Source organism: Falco peregrinus, chromosome 7 (assembly GCF_023634155.1).
Source record: "Falco peregrinus isolate bFalPer1 chromosome 7, bFalPer1.pri, whole genome shotgun sequence".
In the NCBI taxonomy this organism is placed as follows: Eukaryota; Metazoa; Chordata; class Aves; order Falconiformes; family Falconidae; genus Falco; species Falco peregrinus.
Genome location: NC_073727.1, coordinates 50161333 through 50188810, shown reverse-complemented (window position 1 = coordinate 50188810; position 27478 = coordinate 50161333). Strand labels below are relative to the sequence as shown.

Genomic DNA, 27478 nt, shown 5'->3' with positions numbered 1-27478 from the left:
CACTCTACATGCAAAGTAGCCAACCATATTCTTCCCTGCCGAGGGGCCATTTTCTCCTGGGAAGTATGCATTCAGCTTTTCCATCTTTGGATGTCCCCCACAAACTGTACAAATGTTCCCGTCTCAGTGAAGGCTCTCTGATTACATATGTGTCTCAGCACAGCCCCCTTGTTCTTCACCATTCCTTGTATCAGTGAGATGCTGTCAGCTGGCAGCTCCCCCAGTGCAACCCATCCCTTTCCTGGCCTCGTTTGTCAGGAAAATATAGGCCACAGACCTGCAAATGTAGTCAAGTGCCTGGGTTGAGGCATCATGGTCAGTGTGCTAATGGGTCTGGCCCTGAGAGCTTGCAGGTTGAAGAAAATCTGACATGAAAAATAGCTCTGATAGTGCTGAGTGTCTTCGGTGTTCCGTATTTTCTCTGTATGCTGCAATCCCTGTCTTCTCTTCCTGTACAGCCGACTTAAAATTTCCTAGTGAAACTATCCCCATCTGCTCTTCCCTGTCCACTAGCTACAAATGATTATTTAGGCTGCCGGTTTGTCAGTCTGTCCTCCTGCCCAGCTAAGGTCTACTTCCTTCAAAGTGGAGAGGGTTCATTTCTGAGCACCGAACTCAGACTCGTAACTATCACATGAGAATATTACAGGCTGAATAAACTGCAGATTGCATCCTGCCAATGAAGCAATTTATTAGAAAAATTTACCTTGAAAATAGTGCTACTCCAGGCCCTAAATTTTGTTTTAATAATAGTTGTATTGCTAAAGCGGAAGAATAATATGAGAGTGTTACGTGAATGGCATCCTCTGGCTTTTTGTGCAGGCTTCAGGGTGGGCTTTAATAACTCCTTTCCCAGCCAGCCAGGTAAATAAGCCAGGTTAATTAAAGAAAATGATGAGGAAACAGGTTGTACCTAGCACACTGAAATGGCTAAATTCAGCTGTTCTGGTCTTTGGGGACCATAAAAAGTTTTTTTATTATTAGTTTGGGTTTGGTGTTGGGGTTTCTTTGGTTTAAATCCTGCCTGAGCTAATTTTTATGCAGAAGGACGAAATGTCAGTGAAGAGAAGACTTCAGTCTCTTGAGTAAAATGTATGTTAATACATTCCAGAAGAGACTTTTTGGGAGCCAGATCTTGTATTTTTTTAATCTTATATAATACATGCATTACTGTGAAGTGAGCCATATTTAAATATTGTTAAGACTTGAGAGAAAAGTCAGAAAATACAAAACTACTGTTTTGTCAGGCAGCTATGACCATTCTTCTTTCTCCACAAAGTCATAAAGTGAGAATTCAGTGCCAGATGTTATAACTTTCAATTGCCATTGCCTTCAGTGGAGGTTTCCAAGGTAATTGCATGGCAGCATTGCCTTGTCATTGTCAAACATAGATTTGAGTCTGCTACAGATTGTTGGTTTATATTCTCTAAATTGAAGACACGGGATTTATGGTTTTCTGTTTGTAAAGGGTAGCTGGAGAATTATCTTTGGCAGTGTAATATTTTTCTATGTAAGATCATGAAGTTAGGCCAAACTCACAGCTTATGATGCTGAGAGATGTAATTAAAATCCCAGTTTTGCATTGGTCATTATACCCATAGCACAGAAGAATGTGCAGTTTTCTTCTGCTTCAGCCCTTTCCTTTGAGGAATGTGCCATAGATTCTGCATCACCTTTGCACACGGCATCCTTTGGTAGATTTACAAGTTACTGTATTATCTATTTAATTTGACATGTTAACTCGCTATTTAGCAGGAGGGGGTTATTAGCACAAGAGAGGCTTTCAGCTCAACTGTAATATAAATAAAAATTAATGTTATGTTACCTTTGTCCAGCTAGATGCAGCATACTTTACCTAATGAGTATTTTCAATCACAAAAGAGCTTATCCTGACATCTACCAGAGATGTAAAACAGAAACAAAAAACAAACAAAACAATATCCAAAACAAAACCTCTAGACCTGTAGAGAGACCTGCAGATGAAAGATTAAGCTATAAATGGAGATTTCATTTTCCATTTATTATGGGTCAGATGCTGTCTATGTTTGAGGTCCTTGTTTCTCCTAGCACAGACAAGAAAACTGAGGGCACCAGAAAAATTGTCTCATTCTTAGGAATTTTCTGCATGAGTTCAATATAGGCTTTACACAAACTGCGAGTGCTCCAGCATGCTGTGTGCACAGGTCAGGTTGTGAGGAACCTTGTAGTGTTTTTTGAAACACCAGGGTTTCACATCTAGGGCTTAGGGAGATCATTTTTCATAGTTTTCAAATTCAAGTCTATAAGGCACATGTGCAAAAGTGCTTTCTGTTTCCTTTTCTCTTTGGTTTGACAAAAGGAAAAGAAGCTGACAATATCATATACCATAAAGCAGAATACTGTGCCTTTGCAAATACTGTGTAGATAAGGGTTAATTACCCTACACTTTTCTTACATTGCTTAATAACACGGTTTGGGGACAGTGGAGAAATTCCACTGAATATCAGTCATTGTCTAGTGTTGAATTTCCAGTCCTGTGCCATTTCATCTGTCAGAAAATAAAATGATCCTTGTAATTTTCTTGTTATTGCATGATCTTTAGAATGAAAATTAGAAGGCTACTTATTACAGAGTAAGTATAATGCTCTTTGAGAAATATTTGTCCTTTAGAAGATGAAAAGGAGGCGGCTGATGGTAGTTTTCTTTGTTCTTCCTATTTGTTTGCCATCCTGACCTTTTGTTCCTCAGTTTCAACTTCCAGATAAAAGCTTTTAGTTGTTCATTTTCATGTGTTAGTTTCGGATTATCAGATTTTTGTCCATTTTGTTTTCTTCCCTCATACCTCACACCACAGCTTAGCTCCCACATCCTTAACTCCTTAGACGATAGGTAAGTAATTCTGTAGGCTTGTACAATGACTACTTGCTGGCAGGACGTGGCAAAGCAGAGTCATCCTGTGGCAGCAATGAGGTCGGCCATGCCATGCCATGCCATGCCATGCCAGTGGGGCACACCATGCAGGGTCAGCCACAGCCCTGTGATCACCGGAGAAGTCCCAGTGCTGGGGCAAGCTGAGGTGGAGCTGGGAAGGCAAGTCAGGTTAACAGGGTACATGGCCATGGCCCAGAGTTGGCTACAACACTGCTGCAGCATTGCTCAGGTGCAAGGATGGAGTAAAAAACTGGTTCAGTTTACAGAGCTAACTGTCAGGATGATATTGCTAGTATTTTTGAGCACGCTTTCCAGTAAGGCCTCTTAAGAAGCAAGGGTGGCATCATTTGGAGTGCACAAAGGCAAAAGCCGTCATGATGGCACTGGTCTCTAATCTGCTGCCCCATTTTTTTGGCATCTTGTTTGGATGGTTCACTGAAAATATCATCTGAGCACTAAGTGGAAGTCACAAGAGCAATTAAGATCTTAAGAACTATTTGGAATGACAAAATGTTATTTCTCTGTGGTAAACAGAGAATGCGCCCTGCTCTACACATACCAAGTGCAGGTCTGGTTATTGCCTCTGAAAAAGAAAGTGGTAACTATTGTTTAAACATAGGGCAGCAAAGATGGCTGGAGGTATGGAATAGTTTGTGTGTGATGAGATGCTTATTTTTCTGTTCTGACAAAGAGACATCTGGATCAAGATGTGATGGAGTTTTCTAAAATCATGAAAGGAATGGAAAAGAGTAATAGGGATTTACCCATTCTTATTATGTGAGAACTGGAGGTAGCCGTACAACTACGAGGCAGCAGGTATAAAACGAACAGAGGAAAGTCACCCACTGCAAATTAAAATTGTGGAATTTACTGCTTAAGGATGTTGTAGAAATCAAAAGTATTCAGGGTTCCCAAAGTGACTGGATACATTATATGGATAATTCCCAAGAGTGGCAAGGGAAGAAAGTGATCTGGTTGAATGTCCCTAAACTGCAGTCTGCAGATAAGGATGGTATACAGAGGTACTTAATGCTTTTCTTGATTCTTACGCTATTTTCATAGCATCTGTTATTGGCTTCTGCCACAGATAGGATACTGAGAGAGAGAGACATGGATTTTAGGTTTGGTACATTTGTTTATCTATAGTACTTACTGCTAGCTCCAGCTTCTCCCAGACCAAAGATATCTTTTCTTTCCCAAAATGGAGATGGGGAGGGAGGCGAAGAAGGAAGAAGAAGCAGGGCTGAATTATTTCTACCTTCTGTGCATTGTGGAGTTCAATGTTGCATCTGTGTCACAAGTGTGTGTTATGTCCGGCTGGTATTGTGGAAAGTGCAGTTCAACCCAGTCCTTTTTTGCTCTTGCTGATCTCTCAGCGATTATTTTCCCAGCTTTTTCTAGCAGACAATAATGGTAAGAGCAACAGTTCTACAATATTTTCAAGCCTATTATTTTGTGGCCAATACAGATGGATTACTGAGACCTAACTTGGAAGGTAGTTAGCTTTTCAACTATTTGGATGGAGGATTGGCTCAGCTGAGGAAAAAAATTGAGGCAATTATGTCTAACACTGGGTTTCTTCTTTATCTAATCTGCAATTTTCTGAAATACTGCTATGTCTTTTATCAAGAAATAGAGGCTAGCTGGCTTGGAAAATCTAAGATAAGGAGTCTCTGAGGTAGGAGTAATTGGTTGTGGTAGATTGGGACAAATTAGAACAGTGCTTGGCAGAATTGTTTACTGTACTGTGTACGTGCCGCTTCTTTCAGCCACTTCTATCATGCCTTCCTTTGCCTCTATTTATTTATTTATCTATTTAATATTGGAATAGTCATTGACATTAGGTTACTTTCCTGCATGAGACTCTCCTGAACAGTAAAGACACAAAGCATTCGCCTGAAACATAAAAATGTCGCATGTCCTCTTAGATTATACACAGTCTGTCTTTAAATGTTAGCATTAACCTTCAGTTCAGTTGCATCTGTAGATACAAGACTGAAAAAATGCAAACTGACACTGTGGTGTATTTTTTTATTGCAAATATTTATGTTTGTCTTCAGATCATATTTTCCAGGTACAGAAAGAAGTTAGGAAACTATTACTGGAGTTGCTGGAGATTCAGTTGATTAAGTACCTGTCACCTGAATCAGTTTTATATCACAGCTCTTCTAATTCAGTGTCCATTGCACAAAAAAATATCATTGCACCTTTCAGATATTTGCTACCTTGATTTGTTATTGTCCCAGTAAAGGAGGATATAGTCCTAATGATCTCAAGTGTGCTGTGTTCCCACAACCCACTCTCCATCAAATTGCAAAAGTAACAAAAAATAAAAATAAAACTAGATAATGTGCTCCAACTTTCAAAGGGGAACAATAAATACATAGAGAGAAAGGGGAAGAGAGAGAGAAAGATGTGCATACACATACTAAAGAATTTGTTGCAGTAAAGTTAACTTTTGCATTCAATGCCACAGACTGCTTGACAGCAGCCACACTGTTGACACTTTTATAATGACTGACACAGATGTGAGCAGAATTAAAGTTGGGAAATGGGTGAAAAACCCATGAATGTAGCACCCATTGACGCTACATTCATGCAACCACCCAAATGGGTTGTTGCATGAGTATAGAATCAACATGTCACAGGTCAGGCAAGGCATACTTCTTTGCGTAAGCAGTAAGGCAGGGAAAAGCTCTCTAGATGGAAAGTCACAGTTACCTGTGGAAACAGAGATAGGAAAATGATCAGTGACAGCTATCTGTACCCAAACGTCAAAAATCCTGCTTTGCTCTTTTTTCCTTCTTCCCTGTTTCCCTCAGTAGGAATCTATCAAACTGCAATAGGATTTTCCTGGCCAGTTTGTGTCTTGTAAATTGACAAGACAGAGGAGAATCACTTTGCCCAGAATCCCTGCTAAATTACATGAAAACAGGATTTATGCTGCATGTAAACTGTGTAAATCCAGCCAGCTTTTAAGTGGAAACCAATTTTGTAGTGTGTAAGTATCATTGATTTGTTAATCTGACATTTTTTTTTAAACAAGCTGGTGTGGATTAGCCAGTTCTGATTATATATCTCCTACAAGTCATTGGAGTGCTGGACAGCTTGGTGAGTAAAGCACTAGAAATTAACCTTTGAGGCCCCTGCCTATAAATAAATTATTGATCCTTAGAAAAGGATCAGATAATCTCATTCAATGTAGTTTTTTGTAGCGTGAGTCTAAATCCTGCCATACAGAATCATTTATCATAATTGATGATCTTTTTCCTGAAGCAGACAGGAGCTAAGCCACAACAGAAAACAGCTCCTGGACGAATGGTACAGAAGAGCAGTATGAAGAATTTCCAACCAAGTTGATGCTTAAGGATGTTTTGTTTCCCCTCCAAATAATTCTAAGGACTTTTAGCTTTTATTTATGCTTTTATAGCTGTATATCCAATAATTCTCAGTCATGAAAAAATGTGTCTCTGAAATTTCATGTGTGATGCTATCCTAGAGCCAGACAAAAGTAGAAGAAATAAATTTCTGATCCATGACATAACAGACACAAGTGGAAAATACATAGCAGGCAATGTAATATTGAAAGGCAGAAGTGATACAGAGTTCAGTACTTAACATATAAATGACTGCTCAGGAGTACTCTACAGAAAAATAGTTAACATGGTGTCAAAAGGTAAGTGTACAGGTGACACAATCTAGTGCTGTTATGTTTTACAACGGCAACTGAGTGATCTACTGAAATGTAGCAAAGTCAAGTGAGCATTTTAATGACATGAGAAAAAAAGCTGAACCTTATGGTTAGTTTCAATAATTTGACTTCCCATTTTGCAACAGGAAGGAAAAACAGAGGACAGGCATTCCTGAGCTCTCTCTCTTTGTTGCTGGGCAAGTGAGAGACTGGGGGAGGGGGGAGAGGAGGGGGAGATTCCTGGGGGGACATGGGGAGACACCAGTTCTGATTTGGCTTATTGTCCTGCTTAAGTGTTAGCATCAAGGTCAGGGATGTTCTCGTCCTGATTTCTAGTGCCTGTATCAGCATTCATAGTGCCAAGCTATGTGACTGGGATCCCACTTGGTGTAAATTTTAAAAAATACTTTTTTTTTCTCCTAATTGGAAATGATTGATACAGCAATACCCATATCCAAGAGGGGTGAAAAAAACATGTCTCCTCCCCACCAGCCCTCTGCAGCTGGACTCTATACCTTGTGGGGTTTCATATATGCAGTTAGTAAGGCTGGAGATTTCCTCCTATACCTGTCTATTCTGGCTTCAGGCTCACAGCTCAGAAACACTGCACTGTTGAAAGAATACAGAAAAAAGTATAGCTGAGGGGAAAAATGTGCATTCTGTTGATATGGGAAGTAATTCAAATATGAGAAGAAATAGCATCATATAGAGTGTCTAATTTAATGGAGATATATTGGACTAGTGATAATGGAAGTATTGTGAGCTGAAGAAACATTAGACAAGACCAACTAATTACAAGGCATAGCATATCTCTCTGTAAGGTGGTAAAGATAAAAGATGTATGCTGTTGCTCTGGATTAACTCAGAAGTTATTTGTGGCCATGTAAGTAAAGACTAGAAGGAGTATCCTCTAGCGTGGTGCAGCAGCTGTTCTGTACTAAATTGCTAGCGTAATCTCATGAAATTGCTTGCACTAATTCACTTCAGTGTACCGATGAGTCTGATGGCATAATGCTGAGCTGTGGGGGTTCTCTCCTGCCCTGTACATAGTAAAGCATATCCATTTACCCCTGCGTTCCTAGTCCAGTGCAGCCACTGAGCTTGGGGTAAATTGTAACAGCCTTGGAAATTTATGAGCATGGTGCAAGCGCAGCATCCTTCTCTGACCCATTGAAAGGGACTATCCACATACCAAGAGCTGTGCTTTCTCTTTTATGCACAAGGGACAAAATTAAGTCAGTTCATATATCAGCATGATAACTAACCAGAGCAGAATATTTTTCAATATTTTGCAGAAATCTGTGGTTTTTTAAAAATAGATATTCCTCTACCAGGTAGAAATTGTTCAGTATTCCTTCATTGGTAATAGTGTGCCAGTTTTATCCCTCCTGATTAAAGTGTTTATCCCTGTTGATTAAAAAAAAAACACTAGACTGAACTTCAGCTGTACAGTAAAAATGATCAGGATTTTTTTTTTGTTATTCTCAATACTTTTTTTTAAGTGTTGCAGAAAAAAAGCCGGATGTTAAAGTGTTTTGTTTATTTCATAGGCAAATAATAAGTCGTGCGCCATAAAAACGGATAGGCCATCTTTGATGTTCATTGACAGATCCGAAGCAAAGCATTCTTTATGAGAAAACACTGCATTGCTAATAAAGTGATCCCAACAGCCAAGCTTGTGCTGCTTAATTTGTTTCCATGGAGTGATATTATAATTCCGACATGCTGAAAAATCGCCTCGCAGAGACTCATATTGCATTTGTCGCTGAGTGCTTCTTTGATACAACATTTGTTATTGTAGTGCTTGGGGTGTCTTCAGAGGAGTAATATTCTAAATGAACCTGGCTGTATTATCCCTTTAATGTAGAGTAGAATTTTGCATTAAATTTTCAGCTTATTTCAAATGTGTTTCACCAGCTATTCATCACGACTGGTCTGTTCAAGAATAGGGCCAGTATATCGATATAAAATCAAAAAAATCCTTAACACTATATCTTTGGGGAACCTCTTTGGTCATTCTGATTCTTTGCTGTTAGATGAACAGACAGTACAATCTCTTGTATTTATGCCTGCCTGTCAGGCTTTTTTATAGTAAAAACAGATCGGTGTTTGTAATGCAGGATTAGCCTGTCTCGCACAACGTTTTTAGAATTAGACCTGACTAGAGAGTGACTTAATTTCTTTTTCTTCTGTATTTAACTTTAGTTTTCAACCTACACCAGCTTTTGCACTCCCAGGAACACTCTGTCTCTTATGTTAGGGTAAATATTGAAGAACATATGCATTATTTGTCTGGATTTGCACAGACGAAAAGAGTAGTATGTGGTCTCCCCTCTGCAGGCTTCTGTGTTCTGAGCTGCCAGTAAAATGTAGAAAGATTGTACTATGATGTCCTATTAGACCTCAAGACTGGAAGGACAGTTTGTATTGAACACAGGCATTTTTCATAATTATGTTGCCTGCAGGGTTACCACCTGCCCTAATTTGATCTGATTAAGGTGAAATGCAAAACCGTCCTCATTTCACAAGTGGAACTTTGCCATGTTCCCTCACAGAGAGCAGTAAAATACACATACATGTATTGCTGTTGCAAAGGAGGAAGAAAAATAGAATTAGATAACAATTAAGATTTCAACTCCATTACGAGAGTGCAGGTCACTTTTGACAATTGCTTCATTCTTTAGTGTTCTGGAAATGGTTTTCTGTCATAAAACCCTTGAAAAAGAGAAAATCATAGCCATTCATCCAGATATGTCTGTACTATTCTATGAGACATAATATATTCCATGGCTTTTTAAAATTCTCTTTTGGTTGGATGGGCTTATTGTCCATGAACATTTATTTTTAGAGTAGCCTGGGCTTGCCTGGTAGTCAGAGTCATTTATGTAGCAGTTTAAATATTTGTCTAAGCTCTCAGTGAAAGGCTCATGTTGAAGTCTTATAAATGCTGCACAGATTAAAGGAATAGCATTTTTTATATAGTTTATACAGAATGACGTCATATCCCAGGAAAAAAAGAAATGCAAATGTAGAAAGAAAAGCATTGCTGTTTCTGGGTCACTTAATATGTTTGCTATTCTATTTTCTCCAGTAGTAATTTTGTGCATGCTTATGCATGTGTGAGCGAGAGAGTGAAACCTACATGTGTGAATCTTAGGTTTTCTGTTGGATTTTTTTTGAGCTTGGCATATTGATTTTCCTGTACTGCCGACAGAAAATAACCTTTTAAAATTGCATTTAAATATTCCTGAACACTAGTTCTGTAATTAAAGAGATGGAAAGCTGTGTTTGTTCTCTGGCACCTGGCCACATCTTCCTTGATGGTACAATGGTTTATTCTACATTATGTGGTCTGTATAATAACCTCGCTTGGTAAAATACAAATGAGATGGAAATTTATTACAAAATGAATTGCTCAAACTCCAATTGCTTGGTCACTCCCAAAATTATAGGAGGACAGTTTCCTTAATTCAACTTTTAAGGGGAAAAAGAAGAAATATTTACTCTCCAAGTCTGATTCTCAGCACTTGGGCTTTACAGTATACATCTGTTATCAAGCCATCAGCTGGAAAACGGCTATGTGAACTTCAGTTTAATTTCACCTTAGAAACCTTTTAGCGTTTTCTATATTGCACCTACTTAATTCTGGCATTCAGAAATGACAGTCTGTTAAAGACTTGCCCTTCAGTAACTGGCAAATGAAATCCTTCTATAGTTATTTTTGCCTTGTGTTGACTTTCATTCATGGATAGTTGGATTTTCCCTGAAAAGGCAATATCTTCTCTTATAAAGTCTCCACCACATGCTGAAAGGTCCTGACCTCTCACTTGCCTTCTTAAAGGTACTGATCATCATCAAAGGCCAGTGCCAGCATGAAGGTGAAAATTTGAGAGAACGGAGTTTGCTTTAGAGATTTCAACTACTTTTTGAATAAAAGATGAGAAAACCTTTCATGAATTGACCTGATTGAGCTAAAAACCTAGTGTCCTGAGAGTGAAGAGCTCCTTTCAGCCCAGATCCCTGCAAGGAGATTTTCACTACCAAGGTATATATGGCAGAAGGTGTTGAGACTTCCCAAAGAAGTGTAAAGCAGTTCTGTTGTATGTCAGCTGAAAAAAAAAAAAAAGAAAAAAAGAAAAAAAAAAAAAGAATAACCTGGTTACATTAGGAGCCAGCCTTAGACTTGCCATTTTCTGACACTTTGATGTTATGAAGAAACTGTAGGAGTAACTTCTGTTAATTAAGAAGCATTTTAAAAAAATATTTCTTTAGAATTTACTTAGTTTGGCAAAAGTCAGTACTTGCATGGAAAGAAGGGAGTCTCCTTTTTATTTCTGCTTCTGGATCTGCTGTATTTGAGCAATAAAGGTCGTAGTTCAATTTCCCATTACAGATAGACAGCACGGATTTTGTTTTGTCACAAGAGTTTAGTATTCACTGACTTTACTAAGAATTGCATGGATGAATTTATGCCTATAATTTAAACCAGAATATCGAGCAGATGGTACAGACTATTAGTCAAATATGTTTGCACTATTGCATGGTTGCCCTGAAGTCTTAGTCTCTTGGGCAATACAGAATTTTTTTATAGAAAATTATCCCCCTCTGACAGACTCAACAACTTATCACATAGCAGTGCAGAATATAGAGAAACCTGCCAAAAATAACAAGCAGTAGCATGCTGGCATTGAGAAGCTTTGTACAATTCAGAGTTTGAGTGCTGATGTGACTAAGCAGTACTTGTTCAAGTCTGCTTTAAATATTGTTTTAAATATGCAAAAAGCAAGCAAGGAAGCAGGTTCTAAACTGAAATGGCAGGTCAATATTCCTGCTGATATTTTCTGTTGTACATATTAAAAGACAGACCCTAGTAGAGAATGCCTAACTTGTTTCATTGCTTCTAGTCATTTGGCTTTAAAGCATCATTAAAAAAAACAGTGAGAAGCAGCACAGTGAAGGCCAAAGTTGTATGCAATGTGAGAAAGCCAGGCCATCAGAATTTTCTCTAATCTGAGATGCTCTGTTTGCTGCCAGTAGTCAAGCTTTGTGATCCTTTCCCAACTCTATTGCAGTCCCTTTGCAGAATTGTTGCATAAGTACTTCATGAGAGCAAAAATACCTTTGGTGTCTTTGGATGATTTTGAAATTAAGTACATCCGGACAAAATTTAACCTATTCAGTTGGGCAACTGACATCTCTGGTAACTGGTCAGAACAGAAGTATTGTATCCTGACAATCAAGCTTTCACAAAACCTTGAATATTAGCTTCATCAGCCTTTTTGGTAGCAAAAATCTGTATAGGTCTTTTTACTGACTTCAGCTGTCAGACGTCAATCAAGAAAAGAGAAAATTAACTTAACACTTTGACAGGGGTATTAATAAGGGGAAAACATAATTTCAATTCTGAAATTTTTCTCTAAAAAGCAAATAGATTTCTTATTACAGATTAGGGTTTGAAAGAGTGGCACTTAAATATATCTTTTACTGGCATGCAGTCTTTTCTAAGAAAGTATTACATTTTGTCTACAAAGCCCATTTTTTTTGCTAGTATGAATATGTGTAAGCACCATGGATGTATTTGTTGCTGTATTAGTTTCCTTGAGCTGAAGAACAGCCCCACCATTTCCAGATTTACAGAGACTTTTGAAGACTTACAGGAAAGACCTTCACAATGTTGACCTCTGGGCACGTAAACCACATGCAGGCATTCCTTGTCGTGCTATCAGGTTTAGCATTGCCCAGCACAGAGCTGAGTTTTACAGTCTAAATATGTGCCTGCTGACTTTGAAAGGAGAGAATTCAATAGTTCTTGCTTTTGAAAAATCTCCTTTTATATTTTCTTTCCAAAGGAATCTATATTATTGAAACACTAATCTTTTTTTGGGCATATATTTGTTTTACCTTGCTATCTATTTATCTAGATTACTGTATGGAAAAATTTAATCTGCAAACTGATGTTACCAGAATGGCATGACTACAAGTAAAGAACCCCGTGTAATGTTTTACTTTACTTTTTTAGTTATTACTGGATATGTTATTTCGTACACCAGTTGCAAGGTGGCCAGTACAAGATACTTGGCTGCTAAGGTTGTCTCCCAGTTAGTAAATATACTGATGACAGAAAATATACAAAATATACAAACAACATTCTAGTGCAGGAGTCCTCAAACTTTTTAAACAGGGGGCCGGTGCGTGGATGATGTGGCAGGAGGTCATCTGCGGCTGCTTGGTTTCCCCCCCCAACCCCCGGGGGGTGGGGTGGGTTGGTGGTGTCTGTAAATACCAGGGGCCGGATTGAGGACCCTGGGGGGCCTTATCAGGCCTGCGGGCCATAGTTTGAGGACCCCTGTTCTAGTGTGTCCAACAACTGCGTGTAGCATTTTTAAATAGATCTATAGCTAAGATGTATTATACTTGCTGAAAAGACTTCTGATACCTATAAGGAAGGCAAGGGAAGAAGCACTGTGCATCCGTTGAACAAAAAATCTGGTTTTGTTGCTTGGGGAAAAATGTTCCATGACTGAACCTACCTCAATCACAATAGATCATCAAAATAGGTATTGGAAGCAGAAGTATGGGTCAGAGAATTTCATTTGCCAATGCGACTCAAATGCATGATCAACATTGAGAATTCAGAAGGTAAATAAATAAGGCCTTTTGTTAATAATAAATCAATAGGTAAACCTAGTTGTTACAAGCTGATTTCATAAGAGGATTTTCTGTTGTGTGATTTTTTGTTTGTTTGTGGTTAGCAATAATTGATCTTCTAAATATAGTTGTGTGCCCACATGAATCCTCTGCATTTTAAGACCTGCAGATATAATAAGGCTTTGGACTTGAGATAACGAATGATTCACAGAACAGTTGTATCACCTTTCTTTCTTTAAAAATTAAATCTTTCTTATACAAAGGAAGATACCTATAAGCACAGTGTACATCTACAAATTAATGAAGCTTTAAGTTTGGTTACATTTAGAAAATTATCTAGGTAACAACAGAGAAAAAATCCTCAATAATTTACTATTTACAAAAGTATTGCTCATGAAAGTTGTAAAAAATATTATGCAAATGATTGTAATAATACCCTTCTGTGGGATCTGTGAGAAAACATTTCTACATCTTTCACAATGCACAAACACAAACAGTATTCCAAGGATAGTCTTATGTGCTTATATTCTGTAAATTATTTACTTTATATTCTTCATATCTTTTTCTCTTTTCAATGAAATACTTATGCATTCCACTCTCCTTCGTTTTGTCTTTGTTCATGTTCACATAACTTCAAAACCGAGAAGAGGTCACCTGAAACATCAAAACATTTAATTAACACAAGCACAGTGAAGTCACTTCATACTTTGAAATCATTGTCAGTTCCCATAAGAGTGACCCCACTGTCACCAGCACAGGATTGCTTTTCACTGGAAGAGACACATACAGCAGAAGGGTGTATTTTTTGCGCCAATATTCCAATTAGTTGAACAGGTTGGAAGAGACTGGGAAAATGACATAACAAATGAATCCACACTGATTATGGGATTTCAAAACTGTTTTGTGTGAGAGTGTAGCCCAGCTCCCTCTTCTCAGTACCTCGTTACCATTCCCGTTGTTATCACACAGAGTGCAGGGCTGTGCTCTTCCTGCCATTCTTGCTTGCTGAGCAGAGTTGGCTGTGCTGTGCTGTGCTGGGTACTTGTACCATGTGTATGGGGTCCCAGCTGCTGTGTCCCACTGTAACTAGAGGCTGGCTGTGCTCCGAATGGATACTTGCTGCAACAAGAACCTCTGAGCTGCCAGCTTCCCTTGCCACCATTCCTTGCTGTGCACACACAGCAAGCCAGTGTACACTTGCATATATATATATATAAAATATATATAATCGTTGCTATATTGCAAGTGCTGCCATTAGAGTGCTAGAGTGCTGCATTTCCAAACTTGTAGAATTGGTTTTTTGAATATGGAACATTTTTCGTATCTGTACTCAAGTCAAATAAAATTCTACATGGATCAGTCAGGAAAAAAAAAAATAAAAAAGACACGTTCATTAATTTTCTAAGCACGAATTGGTTATTCTCATGTATTTGCAATATTTTCCAGTTGCAAGCTTGGTTTAACAATTAGCACTGTCTAAAGATATGCTTTGAAGGGCATGGATAGATATTCTTACATGGTTGTGTTCAGAGCTCACAAAAGGGTATGTACTCTTCAGAATTAACAGGTGTTGATGCAGACATCAACTTTAAGTGAGAGAAATGGAAGTTACGCTGTGTTCACCATGTAAATGCACAGTTTGCGTGGAGATAAATGTGATGGGAAAATTTACATGCTCAAAGTTAAGCATGTGCAGAAGTGATTGGGATTGCAGGGTGTTGGGTGAAAATAAGCTCATGTAACCTTAAAAGTCTAGAAGTTACTTCTGTAAATCTTACCTAGTCACCTTAGACTTCTCAGTTGATGGATATAAGTGGATACCATTTGGGGTCCGGCCTCGGATGGAGGGAATTACCCTGTGAAGGTGGGTTTTTCCTCCTGTTGACTAAACAGGAAGCGTGCAATGAATATATTAGACCCATATACCCAATATTTTGATGCTTAAATTCAGTAAATTGAATCTCATCCAAGCATACCATTTGGGAAAAGATGGCATTTAAAAGGCAAAACAGGGAATAATGCTACAAATCTGTGGTGGAAGACATAGCACAAAATCCTACAGCAGAGATAAATGCACTTGTACCTGCACGTTGTGTGATTTTCTGTGATTCTCTGAGGCTGATATTCAGCCAGGCCCGTCCCACCCCAGCCAGGAGCAGGGAGCTGGGGCCACGGAACAGCCCCAGCCCTGGGTACTGGGGGGCAGCCCCAGCCCTGGGCCATGGGCACCTCCCTGGGGATGGGGACAGGCCAAGGCTTGGCTGGGCCGTGGGCCCGTGGGTGGGCCTGGCTGTGGGGAGCAGGAGACTGGCCCTGCTGCGGAGTCACTGGGGCAGGGCCTGACGGCCCTGGGGGGCTGATGTGGGGCCCTGGGCTGTGGGGGACCCCCAGGAGGCTGGGCAGGGACAGTTGGGGCTGGTGGTGCCATCAGGGCCCTGACACTTGCGTTGGTTCTCAGTTGGCTGTATTTGTAACAGCAGCCATTTTCTGCTTTTATTTTGCCAGTTTATGCAATATTAAAGGGTTGATTTAATTTTTCCTTTGCCTTCTCATCAGAGAACATAAGTCATACAAAGTGATAATTTTAAGCAGAAACAAAACCAGAAGCCAATTCTGTCTGAGAAAAAAAAAAAAGTGAAGACTTGGGTAATTAAATTGGTAGTAATTAGAATCATAGTTTAATTACAAGTGTAGCTCACAATGTGTGTTCAGACCACTTGAAATGAGGAGATTTATGATGTTAGGAGACATTAAACTGTCCTTCCTAAGTTTTGTTTCTTTATTCTTCTCTTGGAGATACATATACGATCAGATTAAAAATATCTGTATATCTTTATGAAGAGAATATCACAATGTAAATTGTAAATTTACAGTTGCAAGTTTCTGTGTCTTTGAATTTACTTTCCTTCATAAGTGCAGCACTCAGAGTTCAACAATAAAGCAATATGAGAATCAAGCAACAACAGAATTATTCAAACAAGTAATCTGAGGTAGGATGGAACATTAATAAACAGATAATATGCTTATATTTAATGTAGTAATAAATGCTTAAATAGAAGAAATTGCTTGTGTTGAGTTTATAAAGCTGCTGGTGCTTTGAATGGCGTATCATCCCTTTATAACTTAGTTTCCTACTGAGACTCAAGCTCCATCACATTGGTTTCATGGGTCTCATTGCTTTGAGGTCAATGGAGCTGTCAGAGGAAAAAGCGGTATACAAACACTAAAGATTTGCATCAATTTTATATTTCTTAAATCTCACTTTGCCTTCACAGTTAGCAAAAACCTGTACAGTCATTGTAGCTAAGAACATACGAAACACATAAGTTTGCATGTGTGTTGAAAGGGGGAGCTAATAAACAATTTAGCTGCCATCTTATCAGTCTGCAGATGTCCTCAATCCTGACTTTTGGCTTCTGATTAAAGGCAATTGTCCTTGCTTTTGCATAATTTCCTTTTAATGTTCTTATGTGTAATTGTTATTGATTATTTTTTAAATATTTCTATGGTTTGGTTTATGTCTATGGAAATTTCATGTTTGCCTGTACTTTTTCAAGTAATAATTGGGAAGAGGGAAATGAAAAGTTTCAGTAATTGTTGAGAGCATTGATTATAAAGGTTTCTGTACTACAGAGGGCATAAAAACTAATCCTCAAAGCATTCTACACAAAACAGCAGAAATCTGTAAATTGCAGATTATTTATTTCACATGGCATGCGCAAGTCGCACATCATAGACTTAGAAAATGCATTTTTCTTTTAACCTTTGGTGTGCACAGTTTGCCAGTGAACCCACTGCGTGCTGTGCTTAACTTGTAATAATTTTCAAGTCATCATGTGTGTTTCCATGTACATAAATATGTTGATGGATATATAGGTGGGTTTGTGGGTGAGATGAAAAATATTTCTTAATTCTTTTCAGTAGAATAGGTAATTTTTAACCTATTTTCCTTTTATTTATGGAATGATTATTTGTCTGTACCCTTTGTCTCTAGTCATTGTGCAGGAACTTAACATTATCCAAGACTTTTTCACAGCTCCTAGATATATGGTAAAAAAGGATCACCAGAACAAGCATTGGAGCATGTTTTACAAAGTTCTGCTTACTAAACAGAAGAAATTAAAGTAGACATAGGAAATATCAGAAACACATCCAGAAATATCCCAAAAGAGGGATGATCTCTTTTTGTTTTCCATATTTCTTCTTTATTTTTATTTTTTTCTCAAATTGTTGTTTGACAACAATAATTTCCATTGTTTCTTTGATTTATTGCTTCTGCAATGTGAAGATCTGAGAAGACTTCTTACAGATAGCAGACGGCTAATGTGTGTTGGTATGATGCAATACTGCACACACTTGACATTTCTGAACTCATTGTTGCTGGAAAGCATCACGCCAACAGTGACATGCTTTTTAAGCTCTCTTATCTTCTTTGCCAGTAACTTGTATAGTTAGCTTTCAATATCCAGTGAAAGTCTGGACTATGAAAAATTGAAAACTGCATTGGGCAAGTCTCTAAAAAATAGACTATACAAAATACTGCATTGGGGAAAGGTTGCAGCAGTCGACAACTAGTAACACTTAAACATACAGATATTTATAAATACATCTATATATCTTCATACTTGTACACATTTTTTGCAAACAAAGGTCCTTGGTTCCAAAATGTTTATAGTCTCTAACATGGGAGAAAGGGAGAATGCATGTAAGCAGTTCACATAAAAGAGATCATATAAATTATGCATGAGGGCAGAATGGGATGGATTTCTGGGAGAAATAGGCATTCAGGAAATATGATTTCAAGGAGAATGGAAAGAGAAAAAGTTCTTGCTAGGCAAGAAAAAGAGAAACTTTCCCATCTTAAAGGATCTAGTGAATAATAAATTGGAAAGGATAAGAGGGAAGAAAGAAATGATTGGTTGAAGAAGAAGCTGTAAAGACAGCAAAAAGCAGAGACAAGCAGAAAGCAGTTTAGTTGTGTTACGAAGCTAACATCTGTCAAAGATTAACATGCAGTATTACGTGAAATTGTAATTATCCTCTGCACGTAGAAATTCCTATAGCAGTGTACAATCAATGCAGATATATTCAGGGGAAATTACATGTGGGGGAAAAGTTAATAATTGCATAAGGACTGAAGAGTAAGAGAGAACTGTGTTTTATGCAGTGAGTTCTGATTGAAACACAGAGAAGTCAATAGCTCTGGACTACACGTAGGACTCAGGTTGAGAAGTTAGTGGAACAGTTAGAGCTGATATGTTCAGGGCTTGGATGAGCTGGAAGATGGAGATGTAAATCCCAGTGAAAATGGACAGAAAAGTTCTGCATAGAAGTGATTGTGTAGTGGAAATAGTAAGGACAACTTTAAGTGCATTGAGAACAAGAAACAGAACAAACAGTGAGAGTCGTAAGCATGGGGTAAATGAGGAGAGAAAATTAAAGGTGAATTAGGGGTTGTGGTCCTAGAAGTTGAGAAGAGTAAAAATCCATTAAGGAAGAATCACTTAGAGCTAAAACTCACACGATCCAATATGTGAATATCCTTGTGTGTGAGAGGAAGGAAGAGACAGGTGAAAAGGAAGCCTATAAGAGTATCATAGGTTTTATTAAATGGGAAGAAATAATAATATTTAATAAGAGACAAGCCATTAATAGATAATTCTTAACATATGCTTTATCCTGGGTGACCTTAAACCTTGGCTACTTTTAAAAGGATTTGCTGATGGAGTTGTGTTGATGGTGCATTCTCCACCTCCTTGGAATGGAAATGATAAAGCATTTACCAGCAAGAAGTTCATTTGAATATCATTTAAATTAGTTCCCTAATTAGAAAAAGTTATATCAGTAGAAGACTTGTACTAGTATATTTGTATATAGTAGGGGTTTTGCCTTTTTTAGTTATGTTGCTTGCAAGTATAAAAGCTTTTCCTTCTGTATCCCTAAAATGGCTATGCCAACAAGTTGTGAGTGCCTCATTGGCTTTGAGTGAAACCACAGTACTGGTGGAGATTTCCTGACAACTGTCTCTAAATTCATTTGCATCCTTTTAATGGCAGTCATCAAGAATGAGAGGTAACTATTTGTAGTTGCATCAGCAGAAAAGCAGGTTGATAAAAATCGTAGTTCCTCCCATGTTCTGGGGAGAACTATGCTCTTAATTCCTTTTAAGGAATTTTCTCTGTTCACAAGCAGATGCTTCAATTTATGGTAAGAAGAATAAAGCCCAGATTGCTTTCACAGTCTGCACTTTTATCGCTTGCCAGAAATGAGTCTAGTAGTGTACAAAAAGTGAGTAGCAGCCTTGGATTTAATCACAGTCTGAACAGGTCAGTAAAGTGCATGGCACTGAGCAAGACATATTTTTTCTTACTGGCTGGTACAGATGTGAAAGTCTGTAGTGACTGAATGTTAATCTCATTGCAAAGTTCTGGCAAATCGCTCCCCTGCCTGCATAGTTGGTTTGTGTATTACATCTGTGGGTGACAACTACATATTTGTGAAATGGGTTGTATTTGTGACAGCCAAAATTAAAGTGATCTGTGGGGCCTATGAAATCCTTCAGGGAATCAGGGAAAGCCTGTATTATGCTTAGAAATGAGTCCAAAGCTGGTGTGTGAATGAGAATTCAGCCTTGGGCAGCTCCAAGGTTTTGATGTGAGATCCTCTTTTAACAGGCTTTTTGGCTTACACTAAGGGGCTGGTGGTATCTGGCAGACAGTGCTGCCCTTTTCATCTTGCTTTTGTTTGTAGTCCTTTGGGGAAAGGGATAAAATATTCAGAATATAACCTTTCTAAGTGTTCTTGGTAGCATGCTTGGAAATGTGGAAGGGTTATTTGATAGACGGGTTTCAGCATTCTGGTGCCTGCAGAACCATGGCTAATCTTTCTAATCTTCTTTATCTAAGGTAATCTGTATATTCTATCCTCTCTGCATCTATGAATATTATGCTGAAACTGCACTGACAGGAACCTCTAAAATGCCTGGTTTTGTTTCTTTCCAACAGCTGGCTGCCCGGACTCCTTGATTAAAGAGCTTCATCACTTTAGGATTCTGGGAGAAGAACAGGTGAGTTGGCATCTCAAAGGCAGCATCTTAATGTCATGAAAGATAGACGCTAATGAGACAGTTTCATCTCTCTCCAGGGAGGCAGAGTGTATCTCATGAACCCCAATGACCTGAAATGTGGGGGGAAAAACTCACAGGAGTTATATGTGAGATATGTTTTTTTCATTCTATCTATCAGCCTTGACACGTTATTAATTGGTACATCTGCTGTCTGCCACAACTTGTCGGCTTTCAACTACAGCAGTAAACAGGCTTTCTAAAACAACAGATAGACAAACAATCTAACTAAAGGATTGATACGTACAGCTACTCATGATATTATAAATCTCTTTTTGTGGCCTTTTTTCTCTTTTTAAAATGTGTTTCTCATTCATAATCATAGGTGTGCTTTGCACTCAGAAAACTATTTCTGTAGAAGGATTTTAGAAAGCGTAAGTGAAATATGCTTTGCAACCCTCACAAGATGGTCATAGTTATTATTTTGTCAATAATGAAATTAATGTACAGAGATATTGAGAAATGGTCTTAAATTCTGAGAGGCAAGTTGAATTTTCAAACACTTACTGCTACTGAAATTCATGTTGTCTTTGTCTCTCAAGTATCTCTCCTAACGTACTGGTTATAAAACCTAACTGCCTGACATGGAGTTGCACATACTAGAGACCAGGGCCCTGGAAGCTCAGCATTAGTGTGTTGTACATGAGATTATCTGCATCTTTTAAGGAACCTGGTACCAAGGGACTTGCTCAAGGTTATATGAGGGCTGTGACAAAAGTAGGAGCAGTTCCTGAATGTTAATTCAAAGTCTGGTTTCTTGGGTTTTGGATCAGATTATATGGTCAAGAACACCCTGTTACTTCTTTCCCTGTCACTCTCCCTTTTCTTATTACAGATAGGGCTGCTGGTACATTTTCTAGACTCCCAGTTTTCCTCCACCAGCCCCCACCTTCAGCTGTTATAGAAAGTCAAAAGCCAAATTCCTCAGGGACACAGCTTTTCCTCAGCAAGAAGGCAGCACAAAGGGGACTATGGAAGGGTTTGTCTGACAGGAATGGAAAAAAGGACAGAAAACAGACTAGGCCAAAGGAGATACTTGAAGTAGAAATGTGGTGAGATTGAGGATTTAGGAAGTGGAAATGAAATTATGACCAGGATTGACGGGGCCAAGAGACTGGTTAGAGCCAGATGACAAATGGAGGGCAGAGTGAGGTGAAGCCTGGGGACACTGGAGAGATGGGGCTGGCTGGTGAACCAGAGTAGCAGTAGAAACCAGAAAGGTAGGGATAAGTGTCTGTCAAGGAACTGGGACCAAGAACTGTCAGGGCATGATCAAATATGGGAACTTGCTAACAAGTCTGGTAAAGGAAGATCTCTACTTAATGAGCTGCACAAGGAGGTAAAGCTAAGCAGGGCAGGAGGAGTGGGGAAAAAGGAGAGATCTGAAGGAAAAGTAAGGAACGGCTAAACCAAGAGACTGTGTCTGGGAAAGGGCTGAACCAGACGGATGTTGACAGCTCCACTGGCAGAGCTCTTAGGATGGAGTTGCAGACCTCAGCCTTGCCAATGACCACTAATAGACCAATATAATTTAATTCATGGATTTTCTGGTTTTTTCTTTTTGCTTTTTAGAAAAGGTTGTGGTAGACATAAAAACAAAGGCTAAAAGAGTTAAGACCACAAATGAAGATTTCAGACATTAGGAAATGTCAGTTTTAAGATTTTTTATGTAATCTTTCTTTGTTCCACTCACCTACCCTTACACCTTTGCACTAAGAGCATATTAAATTATATGATCACACAAACTTCAGAACTGGGATGATGTAAACCATGAGGAACTACAAAAGAAAAGATAATTAATTTCCACCCAATGACAAGAAAAGTCTTGAGAGTAGAGGATTTTGATGAGGAAAGCCTCGCTAATCAAATGAATACAGTATTTTTGCCACTTGGAATATCTTTTGTATTTTTTCTGACTTTCAAAATGACATTACTCCTTTTTGTATTGAATACACCTAAACAAATGAGAATTTTTTGTCATCATGCATTAGGAGCACAAAACTATGCAGATGGAAAGTTGTTTTGCAGAATGGGTCTGACCTATAAACATTTGCCTTTCTCTGAAACTGACTACACTAACAAATTATTTGTACACAGCAGTTTTCATTACAGCCTTGAATGATGTCTTTGCAGGTAGTGAACACTGCCATGAGGCTTGAATTATTCCATAAGACCATGCATGTATAAAGAATATTGCAATTATAGTTTATCCCTCCAAAAGCATTTTTATCATGAGTCTACTGGTGAATCACAGTAGCTCTTGGCTGAAGTTAGCACACACTTTGACAGGGAGAATTTGGTGCAAAACCAAGGTAAAAAAATTAAATCTAAATTATAAAAGAAATTAATTTTGGAGAAAGTCCTTATTCACATGGCTATTTAATTATTTCTTATATTTATTTAGTGATATATTTGCTTTTAAAAAAGATCGGAAGTGTGTCTTTTTCTGCTGTCAGGCATACTAGAAAGAAAAAAAATCATAATTAATTATAACACTGTTTTATTCAGACTGCTTACAATTTCCATATTATCAACAAACATATATTTTCTTCCACTCCAAGCAACAGTCAAAGTATAATAGGGGCCCATTACTACTTCATGTCCAATCTTGATTTATTTTTAAAATGCTTATATATTTAAAGCCAGATTATACAAGCAGAATGGACTATTGTGATAATCTCTTCTTTATAATCTCCTTTAGAAATACACATTACATGACTGCCTTGGATTAATTCTTGTTTAAACCGGACTATATTGCCTAGGAAAGCATCCATTCTTTGTTTACAAATCACTTGCAGACATTAGATCTTATTATACCTCTCAGTAGTAAGAGACACAAAATTCCTGGCCTTTTTTTCTTTCCACCACTCCACCAGATAGATAGTAGTCTGGCATAGGCAGTAGTGCACCAGTATGACCCCTATATTGCCTGTCTCCCCTTTCACAGTGTCCAGATCCTTTATATTTCTAATTCCCTTTGTCCTGTCACAAGGCAGTAGATGATCATCATAACAAAAAATGTCTTCGACCTCTGAATGCAACTCAGAAAAAAACACCATAACCCTGAAACAAGAGTAAAAAATTGCTTATACAGCAAAAGAGAGTCAGACTGTCTGCTGTATGTTTCAGACAGAAAAGAACCTTTCAATTTGAAGTGGACATTCCCACTGAATCTTGTGGATTCCAGTTAAACCAGTGGCTGCCCCATAGGAATATAATTTCCCTTGTAGAGATTTCAATTTATTCATCTATGAGGTGCCTTAGTGCTTTTGGACATGGATGGACACAGCTCAGATTCAGCTCACAATCCATCACATTTCTTCCCAGACAGAAATCCCATTCTGCAATTGTGGGTAATAGTTTGTTCTTAGAAAAATAATCTTACATGTGACTGTACTGAAAATTGTCTGCTTAAACCCAGTTTACCAACAGTTAAAGATACTCCTGTAGCATGAACTTAACCATCCCTGTTAGATGTTCATTACTTCCTCCTTCCAAATGGTTACAAGCTTTATCATGGATGTTTTATTTTCTTGGTTTTCTTCAAAGTCATTGGTAAAAGTTTTAGGTGGTGTTAAGGCCAAGAATCAATACTTTTAGGACCTTTTTGGAAACACACCTGCATAATAACGATCACCCATTCACAGTTATATTTTAGACATGCCAGATAGCTAAGTTTTCATCCTCTTAATATATGGCATTTTTTTATTTTGTAGATTTATTTGTATTAGATGTTTTTTATTTAGCTTTTATATAGTTTTATTTATTTATTTATGTGTATTTGAATTTTTATTACAGATCTAATTTGTATTAGATTTTGTATCACTGTAAATACTTAATCAAAGTGCCAGGCAACAGCAAGACAAATGCCTTAGACAAGTCTGCTTCATCAACTCTCTTCACCTTTATCAACCAAATTTCAGTCAAAATCAAGCAACTGTTCCTAACACAAAGCCCTGGTCTCTACCTTATATTCATCAATTATTTATTTCCTGTAAATTCTGACCATATATCATTTTTGTTGATGTCATTAAGGGGGGAAATTTTTTGAGTGGCTTGCACTCAAAAGCATGTGTCTGCCTGTCTACCTGTCTATCGAAATAAAAAGTTTTTTTGTCTAGATGTAAACACTGAAGGAAAACTAATGCTGAGAAAAAACGTCTTTGTGTTCAACTTGAAGCATGAAGCATTGCTCATTAATATTTCCTAAAGGGAGTTCTGTAATAATAAAACAGTTGTCCAAATAGTCAAACTTCTCAGTAGTTTCCTGGACATGTAAAACTCCCACATTCTGTTCCCTCAGGAATGTACATTATGGGAAATTCATTGTAGTTGGAAAGTCTATATTTTAATGTTTAGTTGGTAGCAACAAGATAGTTTTTAAAGAGGGTTTTTTTTTTAGACTTTACAGAAAGAGGTAATCATAGTCTGTGTGATGAAATAGAAGAGTACAAGCTTTCCCAATATGCATTGTTGATACCTGAATTACCGCAGCTTCCAGAGCAACTGGCTTAATACACAACACAAATACATTTATCAACTGCATTTAGCAACTGATTGCTACCCCACTTGATACTTGACCCTTTGAGAAGGTGCCAGAGAGTCTGACCTTTGCAGCTTTGACTGGTTTGTTTTGGACCTCTTCCTCACAGACTCTCCCAGTGCACAAAGGTCTGTACAAGGCAAAGAGAGTGTCCTGGACATGCAGCCCCAGGAAGGGTAAAACCTGGAGCTTTCTAACAGTCCTTAGCTCTTTCGAGCTTTTTCTTGCAATTTGATCACATTATTCATAATCCATCATTTTCCCCTGGCATAATGGACACAGTCCAACCTGCTGGCTAACTGCTTCACTTCATGGGTAACAACAATACACTCAGGATTGGGATGGAAGATATATTAAGTGGGGAGATATGGAAAAATAGCACAATATAAGAAAGTCTCCTGCTGTAACCATTTGCCCTGTCAGGCTGGCTGTCTCTGCAAGTAAATGCAAAGGGTGATACAAGTGGTCATAGTACAAGCTGCTTACAAAAATGTAGTAAATATGGGCTCTGTCCAAATACGGTGCAAGGCAAGTAATTCAAGCCAGTGGCAGAGACAGCAGAGAGAGCACTGTAATTCAGACCTAAACACTACAATATACCAACATAGCAAGATGACTTGCAGTGAACTGTTATGGAGTCTCCCTAATGACTCTGAGAAACTTCCCTCTTCTCCCCAAAATGAATTTTAAAAATCCTGTTTAATTGTTTAAATGGAATATTGCGATTCGCGAATAAAATAGCAGCTACATCTGAAGGCTGGAAGGGAAAAGAAGTAACGCAAGAGCAAGCCATCTGCCGCTATACCTGAGTGCCCCCAACAGGTCACAGCCCAGATGAAGCAGATGACATGCTAGTGGCAGGAAAAGAAGCTGCTAAGTAATGTATAGCTGCACTTCTCTGCTATATCATCTGCTCTGACAACTTTGCAGAATGTATTGGCCAGTTTCTTGATATTTTGACAGGGGAATGATCAATTTTAACAGATCTCTTCTATCAACTGCTACTGCAACTCATATCACTGCTCACTTTTTCTTTAGAAATGTTGTGGGCGTTTATATCCCTGGAATCTGAACAAACCTGAAGCGGCGGTTGTGGTTCTTTTTCCACATTTCCTTTACAGCTGGGGAAAGCTTATGCAAAGGAATACCCTCTTCTGAAAATCTGCAGATCCCCATGCTCTTCAAAGGTGGTGTGGTCTGGTGCTAGGTTTTGCCATGAGCTGTAACTTCAGGAGATACGGAAATCTAGTATTAAAAGAACACAGTGTGGACAAAAATCATTAAACATTGATTGAGGTTTTAAAGGAGTTTGTGTACAATACATGTGTGTGACAGGGGGTGAGTCTATTTTTATTTTTTTTTGCTTGCAATACTTGCTAGAAGAATTTTGTTTCATGTATATGCTACAGAATATTAATGTAAAGTCAGTCTTTAATTGATGTATATTTACCCATTCAGGCAAAAGTAATGTCATGTGACAATTCTAATTAGTCAGCTGGGTTTAGTGCAGGAAAATGTCAAATATGATCAACAAAATGCTTCTGAGGGATTTGCGGGTCTAGATTTTTTGATAACTATACTTGGACAAAAGGTATGTTACCTTGATAATTCACATACAGTTAAAAAAAAAAAAGAATAAATTTTTACTGAATATTTTATCCAGTTCGTATTACCAAACCAAAGCTAGTTTGTTACTGTTCTCAAATCTGTATCTTCCTTACAGCTCTGTGCTTTCCCACCCAGTCCCCTGGCTTCAGCTACTACTCAATGTGAGTAGTACTTACACACATCTGTCTCTTTAATTTTTCTGTCTGATACTCGATTTCTGTACATCTCATTTGGCTCACCTTTTGGATTTGTCATCACCATCCCATAACTCTTTCTAAAACTGAGCTGCTGCATTTAATTCCTGATCCTCTTTATACCACCTTGTTTTTATAGCTGTAACTACACAACAGACTTTACAGTCCTGCAATTTCATATGACCAGCAATGTACCTCTCTTTTCTTCCTATGTTATATCTGCCTTGAGTGTCTCCTAACCACCACCTTCTCTGACTTCAGAGGTAATTGGAATCCATGTAGTTTCCTCAGCTTTATATCTCCTGGATTATCACAGATTTATTCTCTTTGGTTTCTTGTCATGGGCAGGGCATCTCTGTTTTCTTACTCCTTTTCTAACTTGTTGCCTGTGCACTAGACAAGTAAAAGTAATTTATTTTTTGTTCAACAGCTGAAATAAAAAAATGGGGAGAAAGGAAGGAGAAAGTACTTGTGATCAAAACGAATTTAAAGGATATTATTTTCCTGTCATAACCAAAAAATATGTCATTTTACATAGGACCCAAATTTCAATTTGTTTACTTGTCTGTAACAACTATCAATGAAAAACTTGAGTGCTTCTTAAAACAGTGGAATTCGCTTCAACCCAGCTTTTACTAAATTCAGAGATAATATTTGAACCCCAGTATTCAGGATCTCAGGTCGTTGTAGAAAATGGGACTTCTTCCATCCTTTGGATGACTTTGATCTGCTTTCATGGAATATGCATGTATTCACTTTTG

The 27478-nt window shown here is 38.1% G+C and overlaps 1 protein-coding gene across 1 annotated transcript in view; it reads left to right on the top strand.

Annotated features, from left to right (window-relative positions):
• Window positions 1–27478, top strand: part of PRKN (parkin RBR E3 ubiquitin protein ligase) — a 774760-nt gene that overhangs the window by 623575 nt on the left and 123707 nt on the right. Inside the window, exon 8 of the mRNA XM_055810872.1 lies at window positions 20254–20315. Coding sequence (XP_055666847.1) covers window positions 20254–20315 — 62 coding nt within the window. The remainder of the gene's footprint in view (window positions 1–20253; window positions 20316–27478) is intronic.